Source organism: Fusarium solani (genome assembly GCF_023522795.1).
Source record: "Fusarium solani strain SB1 chromosome Unknown bctg00000006, whole genome shotgun sequence".
Classification (NCBI taxonomy): domain Eukaryota; kingdom Fungi; phylum Ascomycota; class Sordariomycetes; order Hypocreales; family Nectriaceae; genus Fusarium; species Fusarium solani.
Window position 1 is genome coordinate 270,153 of NW_027072151.1, and position 14,107 is coordinate 284,259.

Below are 14,107 nucleotides of genomic sequence, written 5' to 3' on the forward strand. Positions count from 1 at the left end.
TTACAGTTCAATGAAGTGGAATAACAGCCTTCAGATCGTTCCGATGCACTCAGCAATATTACCCGCCTATAACTCAATCGGGATTCGCCAAAATCATGTTACGATGACAAAGGTTGAGTCAGAAAACGACGCAGGCTTTCAATCTGTGTCAAGCGAGTTATGGATGTGGGTTGTGATGATAAGGGGAGGAAACACACGGGACGTGCCGCAAGCAAGCATTCAAGATCTACCGGAACAGTCAAATCGAGAGGTAAGGTTAAGAGAAGATTAATGAACCCACACTATTAACTCGCAGTGAAATAGTTCTGACGGCAATTTCAAGAATCGAACCGTTATTCAAGGACATAACACGATCGAACACTCCACCCAGAGCGGCGATGGGACGGTTTTCCAGGGAAACAATATTCCTTCGGGAAGAGACGTGATGTTTAACTTTGGATAAAGCTGTGGCCATATGGAGCAATATCAGAGGTGCATTTCGGGTCAGGGTTAGGCAGGAACGCCGATAAGCGGGCAAGGGCAAAGTGATTAGTCACAAAGGTGGAAGGAAAGGAGACCTGTACAGGTCTCTGGAAGGAAAGAGAGCACAGGTGACTAGTGACGGCAATAAAGACTCCGCGTTCAAGGAACGTCTTGGCTTCTCTCCTAACCTCGGCTGTGTCATAGAACGAGTCCTGGCATTTGATAATAGTCGACGAAATCATTTACGATCTAGACGAGTCCCGTTGGGCGTATTATTATCCCGACCACTCCTCTCTAAACCTTGGTCAGCTCATATTATCCGGTCGGGCCAAGACTCAGCTACCCCTCCCAAATTTCTCATTGCGGGACCTCTTTACTGCTGCACACAGCGCCAACGCTCCAAGAAGGGCTATACGTAATCGGCCTATACTCCCTTTCTGAGATGGATGTTACCCTTGCTATTGACTTTGTTTCTCCAGAACGTATGCTTCCTTTACAGTTGGTGCCTTGTCCACGCGACCACCCTCTCTCAAGCTCATCGGGTGACCATACCTCGGGCCCACTCAAAGGAGATACTGATCCGCACTCACGGACACATGACTACCGGGACGACTTCCCAAATAGTTCTCGAGCCGAGACAGAGATCACTTACACCGCCGATCGGCCCCCACGTATAGTTAACCATATAACTACAACCGAATGTCGCTAGACCGAGTGGCCCGGCGCTTTCATCTCTGGCATCTCCCTTGGTGAGAAGACTGGTCGCCTTGAATTACGATACTCTGGCGATAGAAGAACCAACTATGGGGATCCGAAGCCTGATTTGCGGCTTGCTCTATCTGACGGAGGTAGGGTCGGCAACTCCCACACAGAAAAGAGCTGCAACAGCGGAGGGATACTATGTCACTCCGTATTATCCTGCCCCCTTCGGCGGCTGGGTAGGTGAGTGGGCAAAGAGCTACGACAAGGCCAAGAAGCTCGTCGACTCAATGACCCTGGCTGAGAAGACAAACATCACCGCCGGAAGTGGCTTGTTCATGGGTATGAACCCTCTCCTTGAAGTGGCCCGATACTCCAGTTAACCAGAATGCAGGGTACGTTTGAACATTTACAAGTTGAAAGACCCCATACTGACTGGGCAAGACCCTGCAATGGAAACACAGGTTCTGCTGATCGAGTTGGGTTTCCTCAACTCTGTCTCAACGATGCCGCCAACGGCATCCGCCTTACTGACAACGTAACCGTATTCCCTGACGGGATAACTGCTGGTGCAACTTTTGACAAGAAGTTGCTGTACGAGCGTGGTGCCGCCATCGGGAAGGAAGCTCGCGGGAAAGGCGTCAACATCTGGCTAGGTCCCTCAGTCGGCCCTATCGGCCGGAAGCCGAAAGGTGGTCGGAACTGGGAAGGTTTTGGAGCAGATCCCGCGCTGCAGGCTATCGGTGCCCGTGAGACGATCAAGGGTGTCCAAGGACAAGGTGTAATTGCTACTATCAAGCACCTCATCGGGAACGAGCAGGAGATGTATCGTCGGCAGACGACTGATTTCGTCTCTCCGGCATACTCAGCAAACATTGGTATGTTGACATCCTATTATTGGTGACACAAGTACTGATGCAAAGTCTCAGATGATCGAACACTTCATGAAGTTTATCTTTGGCCTTTTGCTGAGGCTGTCCGCGCGGGGGTCGGAGCTGCAATGACGGCATACAATCGAGTAAGTTGCTCCATCTTGAGAATTGGTTCATGCGTGGCTCACAAACCAACTTCAAGGTCAACGGCACCATGTCCAGCGAGCACTCGTACCTGATCAATGCCCTTCTAAAAGACGAACTGGGCTTTCAAGGCTTCGTCATGACCGACTGGCTGTCCCAAATCACCGGCGTCCACTCAGCCCTCGCAGGCATGGACATGAGCATGCCCGGTGATCCCATAATTCCACTGCTTGGGAACTCCTTGTGGATGTACGAGCTCACCCGGGCGACCCTCAATGGTTCAGTTCCTATGAGCAGACTCAACGACATGGCGACTCGCATCGTCGCAGCCTGGTATCAGTTTGGACAAGACGACGGTTTTCCAAAAGTCAACTTTGATACCAACACAAAGGCTGCTGTTGGTCCGCTTTATCCTGGAGCTTGGCCGAACTCCCCCAGCGGAGTGGTCAATCGATATGTCCAGGTCCAGGAAGACCATGACGTGATCGCAAGGGAGATTGCCCAAGACGCCATCACCCTTCTCAAGAACGAGGATACGCTGCTGCCTCTCTCTACCAACAGCCCATTGAAGATCTTTGGCACCGGAGCTCAGGCTAACCCCGATGGCCCGAACGCCTGTGTCGACCGCAGCTGCAACAAGGGCACATTGGGCCAAGGTTGGGGATCCGGCACCGTCGATTACATGTATCTCGACGACCCCATTGGTGCAATCAAGGAGGAAGCCAAGGATGTCACCTTTTATAACACTGACAAGTTCCCGTCGGTCCCAAATCCTACCGACAAGGATGTCGCGGTCGTCTTCATTACATCTGATTCCGGCGAGAACCAATACGAGGTTGAAGGAAACCATGGCGACCGGGATGCGTCGCGTCTGAATCCATGGCACGGCGGAAACGACCTTGTCAAGGCTGCGGCAGCCAAGTACAAGAACGTTATCGTCGTGGCACACACCGTTGGTCCCCTGGTTCTTGAGGAATGGATCGATCTCCCATCCGTCAAGTCGGTTCTCATTGCACATCTGCCAGGCCAGGAAGCAGGAAAGTCTCTTACCAACGTTCTGTTTGGACATGTCTCCCCGAGTGGACACTTGCCATATAGCATCACTTATGCCGAAGACGACATGCCAGCAAGCGCCGTGAAACTGATCGACTCTGGCTTCAGGGACCCACCGCAGGATACTTACTCGGAGGGTCTATACATCGACTACCGTTGGCTTAACAAGGAGAGGACTCGTCCTCGTTATGCCTTTGGCCATGGTCTCAGCTACACCAGCTTCTCATACACCAAAGCCACCATTGAAAAGGTCACTCAACTATCCAAGTACCCGCCAACCCGTCCTGCAAAAGGAAAGATGTTGGACTACTCACAAGATATCCCCGACTACCGAGAAGCTATTAAGCCAAGTAGTTTCAAAACTGTCTGGCGCTACCTCTACTCTTGGCTTTCCGAGTCAGACGCCAAAAAGGCAGCCGAGAGAGCCACGACAACCAAGTTCAATTACCCCGACGGCTACACGAACGTGCAAAAGACTGCATCTCCCCGTTCAGGCGGCGCCGAAGGCGGCAACCCTGCTCTCTGGGATGAAGCATACCGCCTCTCCGTCGTCGTCACCAATGAGGGTGTAGACTTTGCTGGCAAGGCATCACTGCAGGCCTATGTCCAATTCCCGAATGGAATTTCGTATGATACGCCTGTCATTCAGCTACGTGACTTTGAGAAGACGAGAGAGCTTGCACCGGGGGAGAGCGAAAAGTTGGAGGTTGTGCTGACGAGGAAGGACGTGAGTGTTTGGGATGCTGAGACGCAGGACTGGGTTATCCCCGAGGTCGATGGAGGATATAGAATCTGGCTGGGAGGTTCGAGCGATGACTTAGGGGTTGTCTGCTTCGCGGATAAGTTAACTTGCGACGAGAGCGCCGATGGGCCTGTGTCTTATAAGGACTAACCCCTGATGAATAGCAACAATACGGACCGTCCATCCAGGTTTGTGATCGTCGTCATAGTGGTGTGCCAAGCCAGAGCTGAGCCGTTGTGGATGTCCCTTGGCAACCTTAATGATCGGAGCTACCGGCTCTGTGACGTTACAGCGCGTGAAAAGCGTGAGCTGAACCTCGGCGCTGAGACAAAGTTTCCATCTAACGCCAGCCACAACTCTATTTCTATCCAGACAAAGCTGAGTCTAGAGGATGCGGTTAAGGGATATCTATTACATTAGGCCCTATATAATAGCTCTAAGGGTAATTATATGCCTTTAATATTAGGCTAAGTAATCTCTAGATTATTAATATATTAGGCTTAATTAAGAAGGCTATATTATAGCCTAAAAAAGAAAGAAGGGATTCCCTTAAGAATAATAATATAAGTAATATATATAGGTTTAAGGATAAGCCCGACTTATTAATAAGAATCCTCTCCTAAATGTCCTTAGGCTCTTATCTTCTTAAATCTCGTTTTAAGATCTAGGGTATAGGCTGTGATAGCAAGGACACCTATTGTGACGATCGTAACTAGAGCAAAGGATCTCTCCATCTCCAAACACCGCTTACATAAAGATCTTGGTTTCATCCCCCCTCGGGTCATACGAGTCCAAATGTAATATCCTCGGGATGGCCGTCGATGGCTAGACTCGAAGCAAAGACCACTCATCGAGTCTCAAACTCCTAGCTTGCGCTAGAGCAAGGTTCCCAAGGTAAAAGTACCATTACACGTCAACTCAGCATAATCATAGCCTGGGGAGTAAGTGAGCAAGCCTAATTTCCATAACCCCGTGGCGCACCGGCTAGCCCTATTTCAGGTTATGCATACACAAATAGGACCAGTGAAGCTGTGAGAGTTCACGCCGCGTCGGTTCCGCGTAGTTTCTAGGGTCGAATATGAGACCTAGAAAGGCCGAGGTAAGCAGTTAGCCTGCAGGGGCCACACGACAACACGGAGCTACATAGTTAAGGACTAGCTTGACCGGTGAACTCTAAGCCGTTAGAGAGCTATGAATCTGGGTCGGCTCTTTCCGGTGGTCTTACAGGGGTAGGCAAGAAAGAAGAATGTCATTGACCTTCTAAGGGCAAAATCTAACGACGGCGATAAACCTTAACAGTTAGTTTATTGTCTCGGCAGATGTAGATTGTCATGATCTCTTGTGAACAACTTTCTAATAGCAATACTTTCTCAACTTCCTGGTATTACCTACTTAAGACTCCTTCCATAATCCCTGCTCTATCATAGCACACTCCGACATCCTTGGCAGCCATCATGAAGTTTACCACTGCTATTTCTATGCTCGCCGCCTTTCCGGTTATCTATGCCTTTAACGTCTACGTTAGGAGTAGCGATGACCTGATTGATGTCGGAGACCTCGATCTTTTCTCTCATACCTGGCAGGCCATCTACTCAGCCGCCGGAAACAAGGAGGCTGTGACCATTGGCCCTCCCGCTATCGCAACATAGAACAAGCCTTGCCACTTCAATGGCCACATAGATCACTCTGTTACACTCACCATCGAGGGACATTGGGATGATATCGGCGGTAGCAAGCATGAATACCGCGACGCCTTGGTTAAGGCATCTTGGGAGTCACTTCGACGACTGGCCGATCAGAACTCGTACAACATCTGGAAGGACTGCTGCGCCGAGACCATCTCTACCAACTGCCCAGCTGTCGGTCCCAATGGATGCGGTGCAACAAACTCTTGCCATTGCCCTGACGGACCGAACTCCCGATGCCGCACCCTCACCAAGGGCCACAAGGTTCCATCCCTCATGAACATCTCCGTCAGCAAGAACGGCGCCATCACGGCCAACGCTCTGAGGATTGCTTTCCGATCTGATACCAAGCAGCAGAAGGGAGCTTGCGGTGCTGTTGAGATCGTTGCCAAGGCTGTCTCCTCGTTCCTTTTTCCCCTGCCGTTGCGACCCTCGTTGGAACCGGTATCGATCTTCAGTGTGCCTAGATCAACGCCACAGTCACATGTGTCTGGACATGCCATTCCCCCACGAGCGAACATTCCATTCTACAGAACTTTTTTACGATATTAATTCCTGTATCTTCTCTACTTCTATGAAGCCTGTTCTCGGATGCTGAGGAACCATATTAGCACGCTTGTTAAACAAGACCAGAGACTATAGAGTTATTCATTTACATATTTACATGCTTCTATATGTTTCGTATCTAGCCATACCAGAACGAGTCCCATGCCTCCTTGCACAAGTCATCCCGAATCTGCCGCAATAACTCTTGAAACTCAACTGGCTCCTCTCCCTCAATCATAACCTTGCCATCCTTGACACCCTTCCATCCCTCAATAGGCACCTTGATGTACTCATGGTCCTGTCCACAAAAGTGACGGCAATTCAGGGGTTCCCCCTTGTTTGCAGCTTGTCTCTTCTCATAGCATTCCTCACAGAGAAATCCGTCAAAGCAGATCAAGCACTGATAAGCAGACCTATCCCCCCACCAGCAAAAGTGCTTGTTGGGGATACACGGTCCGTCACAAGCTCGGACGCACTCTCCGAGATCTCCTTCATTGGTTGGCAACTCCAGTTCCTCTTCATCCGAGTCTTCTGCAGCAGGCTCTACATTTTCTTCAGACTCTTCAGACTCTTCAGACTCTTCAGACTCTTCAGACTCACTTCCGGATTCATCTCCTGATCCGCCATCCTCACTTTCGTCCTCTGGGTCAGGGGTCAGACGACTGAATTGAGCCGAGACAAGAATCCGAGCCATTCTAATGAGCTTGTCTCCATTCTTGACAGCCCCAGCCATGATAGACAAGGCTGTTGCAAGAAAGATCAGGTTAGGCGAGTCGTTCCATCCCACTTTGTCGCCCAGTGCATTGATGCAATTGTCGATAACCCCTTGAAGGTTCTTCTGCGCCTCCCTAGCAGGTCCCATCTTGAGATACATGCGTGCCATGGTAACCAGACGCAGGAACAAAAAGATTTCATAGTAGAGAGAGAGACATCTAGAGGAAGAGGTCTCATCAGGACACCTTCAAGAGACTCGAGAAGTTCCCTCTTGACCTCTGGGTCGCGGGACTGTCGGAAAAGACGGTAGATCATCTCTGACTGGTGACCGACAGCTCGCTGAAGAGTCGACTCTGGGGGTTCATCCGTCACAGCATATGGCCAGCCTGTGGATCCACTGTCAAGGACCTCATCAAGAACCTTTCTGGCCGCCGCAGGATCATCATGAACCTCGAGATGAGCGACTGCAAGGTCACAGCGTAGAGGAGCTCCTGCGTTGACGTTGTCAAGGTACTTGATCGACTCCTCATACATCTGAATGAGGAAATCCGTCTCGCCAGCCTTGATAGCGGCGTCTCGAATAACGCGATGTCGATGAGGGCCCATGGTTTCGTGTTGCCAGGCCATCCATGTCAATCTCTCCAAGGGGCTCCATTTCTTGAGAATGTCCATGAAGCCTTTTCTTTCTTGGTCCTTAGAAAAGATGGCGATTTCTTCATCGAGGACGTCACCAATCGTCAAGCCGTTAGGATCAACCAACTTGGCTTGCGTATATGTCTGAGCAGCCGCCTCAAACTTTTCCAGCTTGACTTCGATTCTAGCTTTGGTGACGTTGGACCAGCGTTGGATCCAAGGGGGCATCGAAGAGTCAAGGTTCTCGATGCAGAGATTGGCATACTCGTAGGCCTTTTCGGGATTTCCTTTAATGAGGATACGACCCATGACTGCATAAGAGTTGACCTTCTCCAAGGGATCCTCTGCTTTCTCAATGGCTTTGAGACACGTTGCTTCAGCTGGTCCGTAGTGTTTAAAGGTGAGAAGAACCGTAGAAACAGCACGGTAGCCGGATGCTCCCATCTCAATGTCTTCAAACAGATCCTCCAAGGCTAGAGAAGCCTGTGCTGGAGACAGAGGCTTTGAGCTATTTCCAACAACGTCTCCAAAGTTCTTCTTGGCTTGTTCAACAAGTCGATCGTTCATGTTGCCCTGCTGCCGTTAGCTCTGAACGTCAACTAGGGCATAAACTTACAAGCTGCAATGCATCTCTCACTCTGTTGAACCGCGTAACTGCCTCCTTGTTGTTGATCGCATTGTACAACCCCTTGAGGTGAGCTTTGGCGAGAGGAACCAGACAGTTTCGAGGATTCTCTGCCAAATCAGCCCACCACTCAGCAACCTCCCGACTGAGGGTAACCTTGAGCTTTGCCCACCGAGAAACCTTGTCAAAGGCGTCATCAGGGAAGATGTCCTTGTATGCAGCTTCTTGCTGCTCCAACAAGGTGGCATAGGAGTACTTGTTGAGAAGAGCCAAGCCAAATGCCTCCATGACTTCAACCTGCTCTTCAGCCGAGTGCTCTTCGAGCTTGATCTGTCTCCAGTGGCTGACGAGATACCGAGTGGCATACTGTCGCAGCGACGGAATAACAGTGCCATCCTTGCGGGCCATCTTGGCACAGTCAAGGAACAGCTGTCTGTGTGCCTCGGACGGCTTCCATCTTTGAGTCTCTTCCTTTCGAGGGGCCTCACGGAAGAAGGATCTCATTGAACGCTCATGAAACTTGACAGGAAGCGTTCCATCATCGTAGATGGCATCAGGGGTAGCGTCCTGAGACTTCTCGAGCTGGTTCACAGCAGTGCCCCAACCTCCTTGAGACTGGATCTTTGCTCGAGCCTCTGCATCAGCTCCAGGGTCTCCGACTCGGATAAACTTGGTCAGGGGTCGAGGAATCCCTTCAATATCGGATTCACCTCCTTCAGCCCAACAGCTCATCAGGGACACCACTTCGTTGAGGGACAATGGGCGGAAAGCATAGGCAACCCAGTGAAGAAGTCGGTTGACAAGAAACTCATGGTTGGAGGCAAGATGGCGATAGCACTCTGTAAGAAGAGCTTCGTAAATATCATAAAGGTCCCCTGGCAATGGCTTATTGAGGCTTCGAAGAACAGCACCTTCGCGGCCAAGATCATTCAACTGGAGCAACATGTGCTCAGCGTAGAGCATGTCTAAACTGTTAGCCAAGTCATACAATAAAAGGACAACTTACTTGGTGCAAACTCTTGAACCTTGTCAGCAATTCTCTGCTTCACGTAACGGCCAAAGTTGCGCAGAGCATTCAAAGAGTTGAGACGGTTCCAAACTAATTCCTTGAGGTCATCCAACTGCTTCCCCTTGTTGACCTCGATGTTGAGAACAGAAGCCACCTCGGATAGCTTGGGCAGAACATTTGGTCGAGATGTAGTGACAATAGAGATCCTCAGCTCTTGCTCCTTGATAATCTCCAGAAACTCGATCAGCGTGTCCATGTCCTGCAGCTCATCGATTCCGTCAAGCATGAGGTACAGGTGATTCTTGGAATCTTTCTTGAATGCAGGAGCCAAGAGCTTGCGCATCAGATCGTCCCAACTCCAGACATTAATAGCAACGTCATCTTTGAGCCACTCCTTGTTGATGAGTTCGCAGATTAGTGCATTCTGCTCGACAACCTGATTGATGACGGTGATCAGAGCATAGATGAATCCTGAAAGACTCTGACTCTGCTCTCGAAAGTAAAAATGAGCCGCACAAGTATGCTCTGTATCCTTTCGGGCTTCCTCGAGAAACTTCTCGTACACGGTGGCTCCGATATGACTCTTTCCCGTGCCAGGTTCACCAGTAATGGCCAGAAGAGAGCGTGACTCCTGGGCCATCCATTCTTCCCACTGTGCCTCGTTAAAGACCCAGTTACAAGTATCCTTGACAATGGTGTCCTTCAGGATATGATACTCGTGGTCTTCACCCTCAACTTCAGGCAGAATGTTGCGGATACGCTTAGCCGATGGTGGCTTGCTTTGGTCGACAACCGCGGTTCTTCCCCGCTCACCTCCCTTTTCCTTCTTCTGCTCATTAAACGCCTTAAGCAGCTTGGCCATGTCGTTGCGGATGTTCTCCGTAGTGTCTCGAATGGATCCCATGACCTCCATTTGCTGCTGGAGCATGGCGGTGTGCGAATCTTGGTTGTTCTTTAGCTCCTGGGACATCCGCTGAAGCTCTTCGGTATTCCCCAGGATGGCAAACTCTGTGGCGTTTTGGAGGCGTGCAAGTTTCTTGTCCATCGCCTTCCGAGCGCCCCCAAGTTCGCTATCCTCGCCATTGAGGAGGTTGGAGATCCATTTCTCTTCAATGGTCAGCTCTGTTCATTCTGGTATCCCATGACTCACTGAATCGACCCAGCTCAATGTACTTGTGTGCATAACCACACATCTGGAGAAAAGACGTAAACACATCCATCAGACAGTTTTGATACGCCTTGTACTGGGGCAGTCTGGTCTCCAGAATGACAATCCGCTGCAGGAAGCTGTTCATGTCCTCAAAGAACACAACAACAACATCATAATCTGCAGAGACTTGGCGGCACGCCTGAATGGTCAGCTCATTCTTCAAAAGATCACAGTACTCACCCCCAACATGTAGGTAATGGCAGTGCCAATAGCAGCAGCAGGAGGAAAGGCTGGAACAGCAGCTGCAATAAGCTGCTGAGCCCCTTCTCAATGTAGTCGACATTCGTCGCAAAGAGTGTCCTCAACTTGTCCACTTTCTTCTCATTGTGTCGAAACTTGTGAAAATTATTCACCTCGTGGGTCCCCTGTTTAATCATGGCCTCCACATTGTCAAACTTCTTTTCAAGGTCAAAACCCACAATACCCTTGTAAGCTTTGAGGGCATCTTTCCACAAGTCGGCGACATCTCGATTGTCGTCCTTGAGGTCGTCTGGAAGGTTGGGTTTCTCGGGAGCCATTGTATCTGACCAACACATGACCATTGACCAACGCATCGGGGAGCAGAGCGGTTATAACCATGGTGGTCGCAGCGGGGTCAGCCCTGTTGGATCAAGGATTTGTCGCACTAGTCTCCATCCAAGTGTCACGATTGGTGCGACTGTATGACCAGGGTGAAGCTGAACAGCCTCTCCGCTAACATGCAGGTCACTACTACAGAGGAAGGCTAGATCACTTGGCGATGATGAGTTGTTCGAATCTTACAACCAACAAGAGGATAACCGGAATCATTCGATATGAGGTCACGACCCTCACAGCCCTACAGGGACACGTCCGGCATCCGCGTATACCGTTCACGTCTGTGGGGTGAGGCCACGCGTCCTCTCATTGGATGACCTATTCCTGGGTCTGGACCGCCGATCTTTACGATCGCGTGTTACTAAGCAGGATGCATTTATCTCATCTCCACCCGGTTCCTCACAATCCAGTGAATCCACCAAGTAATGTCCACCAAGTGATGAAGCAGACTCGACGTGATTAATCATGCCTAGGCTGGGATACAAAAAGTCGCGCAAGGGGTGCCTAAGATGCAAGCAGAGACGCGTCAAGGTATGTCATTCGCTCTCGTCACTGCAGCTGCTAATTGTTAGTGTGACGAAAAACAACCATGCTCCGCTTGCTCACGGCACGGCGTTGCCTGCGTCTTTCCGGAACACCCGGATACAGGAAGATCGTCTTCTAGATCTCGGGATTCTGACAAGGTTCGTGATTCACTTTGTAAAGAGTCGATCTAACTAGAGCAGAATGGCAGTCAGACAGACCTACGCAGAGATTGGGTTTCTCCATCTATGAGCCCTGACCCCTATCCTTACTTTGCAAAGTTTGTCACGGGCCAGGAGCCAGTGGAGAAGAGTACATGGCTCACTGATCTTGAGCTGATGCATCACTACACATCTTCGACCTATTTAACACTGCCGAGGGCGAATGAACTGCAACAAGTGTGGCAGGTTGAGGTTCCAAAGTTGGCTCTCGCTCATGTCTTTCTCCTCCATCAGGTTCTCTCAGTCTCGGCACATCACCTTGCTTATCTTCATCCTGATCGACCGACTCTCTCGATATGCGCCTCTCAGCATCAGAACAAGGCCGTGGTAGGCCTCCGAACGGCAGTCCCAACCATCAGCGAGGAGAATTGTCCGGAAATCTTTGTTGCTTCTTCGTTGCTTTACATATGCGCCTTTGCAAGTTTCGGTGCACCAAGCCGAGGCGAACAACCACGAATCGATGATCTTCTCGACGTTTTCCTCCTGGTTCAAGGCATGAGCGATATTCTCAACTCTTACAATGACGCTTTGAGAGCCAGCAAGCTTGGTATTCTCTTCTTGAGAGGCGAGGCGACTGAACCATCACCGATTCTATCAGCAATGGTCGAGAAACTCCGCCAATTCGAGGTACCCAACGCCTTTGACCCCGAAACGACCAATCTATGCCGAGAAACAATCCTATCAGCAGTCACTTGGATTGAAAACTGCGTTACAACAACCCGGATGCCAGATCTTCGAGTCGCCATGAGTTGGTCCTTGTCTTTGAACCCAGAATTCATGGACCTTGTACGACGAAATCATCCGATTGCTCTTTGCGTCATTGGGCATTACTGCGTCATTTTACACCACACTGGGCAGGATCACTGGTTTTTGAGGGGTTGGGGGAAGCCGATTCTCTCCGATATCATGGAAAAGATCGATCCGGAGTGGAAGTATCTACTTGAATGGCCATTGGCGGCGATTGAAGCTGTTATGGGGCAAATGGCATGAGGAGTTAGGTATAGATAGGTAAAGGGTTCAGAACCAATGCAAATCATCATCATATAAACTAATAAAAAGAACGCTACTTTAAAGACAGTTGTATGACCACTCTAGCTTATCCATAATTTCAAGTCTATACCCAATACTTTATTCGCCAGCCTTGTTTCTACTTCTGAATCTCACGAATGGTGGTCATGGACTCCTCATCTTGAGTCTTTTCCAGCTTGGTCCCACGAGGCACTCCGTTCTCCTTGAAATATCGCCAGTCCAAGAAGCCGACCACAGCGACATATTTTGCCATGATACTGACAGGTTAGCCAAGTACAAATGGAGAGTAATAAGACATACCTCATGCAGATTGCCAGCACACACACAACCCAGCCAATAGCGCAGCTTGTACCAATGCAAATTCTTTGGTTACCCTGGATCATCATGAATGCAACTGCTGCCCAGAAAACAATTTCCATAGCATTGAGAATCCAGTAAGCCTTGAGGCTTCCCCATCGTTTGAGACGGTCAACATGCTCGGTTAGGAGCTGATACATGATGATGACGATGGATTTGGCGCCCTGGATTTGTTAGAAATGACGATAAAAGTGGAGAGTACATACCATTCCCAAGCCCATGGTTGTTGAGCGACCACGTGGAGTATTTTTCATGAGAAGCCGGGCTCCAGACAGGGCAACGACAACAATGACCAGTACAAGTTGGGCAAGATGAATTGGCAGCTTGGACCTGGTAGGGAAGAAAGGTTCCATCTTCTTGAGTGTGGAGGCCATTGTTGATGCAGATGAAGATGCAGAAGATATGAGATTTGATGTGAGGATGTGAGGATTATTGATGCGTTCAAATCCAGGGAAATGCCCAGTTTTTAAATCTCATACTCGGTGAAATCTACCAACTGACGCATCTCGGTCTCGATTTGCAAGATACGCTTAATCTTGAAGCAACCAGCCGCATTGTCAGGCTAACGACTCAGCCCAAGCTAACAGCCCTGCAAAGCTTATTCCGTGGACCACTCAGCCCTATAATTGGCCAAGAACAATCGGTCCCGCTCTCGGTCTCGGTTTCGCTCCCGGTCTCTCCCAACCGACTCCCGTTCGGCATTTGGCCTGTCGACAGCCTGTTTACTCGTAATCTACGCGTGGCCGTGACGTTGATCTGCCCCTGATACTAGCCTTACAGGGCGATTAACGTATCGGATGTGCCGGTATATTTAGTACATCTCGGACTCTTCCGATGTCCGTGGATTTATAATGACCATCCCTTATCTCATCTCCTACACGACCAGCCTGGGCCCGCAGATCAGGTCTTAAATGGCTGTCCCCCATCTTAGACTGTTTTTCCTTCTGCAACCTGCAAAATGGATCCTGAAAGAACCCTAAGGTACTTCCATTTCTCCGATAATGACAC

The 14,107-nt window shown here is 49.9% G+C and overlaps 5 protein-coding genes across 5 annotated transcripts; 3 read left to right on the plus strand and 2 right to left on the minus strand.

Annotated features, from left to right (window-relative positions):
* Positions 1-1,265: 1,265 nt before the first annotated feature.
* MRS44_009781 (uncharacterized protein) lies at positions 1,266-4,122 on the plus strand (the record flags this gene model as incomplete). The annotated part of the gene is made up of 4 exons (XM_065620300.1): positions 1,266-1,503; positions 1,626-2,039; positions 2,091-2,179; positions 2,236-4,122. The coding sequence occupies 4 exons, from the start codon at positions 1,266-1,268 to the stop codon at positions 4,120-4,122; spliced, it is 2,628 nt and encodes an 875-aa protein (XP_065476073.1).
* A 1,304-nt stretch (positions 4,123-5,426) lies between these two features.
* On the plus strand, positions 5,427-6,209 carry MRS44_009782 (uncharacterized protein; the record flags this gene model as incomplete). Its single annotated transcript, XM_065620301.1, has 2 exons — positions 5,427-5,588; positions 5,628-6,209. 2 exons carry the CDS (start codon positions 5,427-5,429, stop codon positions 6,207-6,209), a joined length of 744 nt encoding a protein of 247 aa, XP_065476074.1.
* Positions 6,210-6,342: 133 nt separating this feature from the next.
* Positions 6,343-10,912, minus strand: MRS44_009783 (uncharacterized protein; the record flags this gene model as incomplete). Its single annotated transcript, XM_065620302.1, has 7 exons — positions 6,343-7,065; positions 7,134-8,123; positions 8,167-9,140; positions 9,182-10,291; positions 10,335-10,533; positions 10,575-10,646; positions 10,748-10,912. 7 exons carry the CDS (start codon positions 10,910-10,912, stop codon positions 6,343-6,345), a joined length of 4,233 nt encoding a protein of 1,410 aa, XP_065476075.1.
* An 828-nt stretch (positions 10,913-11,740) lies between these two features.
* Positions 11,741-12,703, plus strand: MRS44_009784 (uncharacterized protein; the record flags this gene model as incomplete). The annotated part of the gene is made up of 1 exon (XM_046276595.2): positions 11,741-12,703. The coding sequence occupies one exon, from the start codon at positions 11,741-11,743 to the stop codon at positions 12,701-12,703; it is 963 nt and encodes a 320-aa protein (XP_046131783.2).
* Positions 12,704-12,860: 157 nt separating this feature from the next.
* On the minus strand, positions 12,861-13,473 carry MRS44_009785 (uncharacterized protein; the record flags this gene model as incomplete). Its single annotated transcript, XM_046271014.1, has 3 exons — positions 12,861-12,999; positions 13,043-13,263; positions 13,306-13,473. The coding sequence occupies 3 exons, from the start codon at positions 13,471-13,473 to the stop codon at positions 12,861-12,863; spliced, it is 528 nt and encodes a 175-aa protein (XP_046131782.1).
* Between the last annotated feature and the right edge of the window lie 634 nt (positions 13,474-14,107).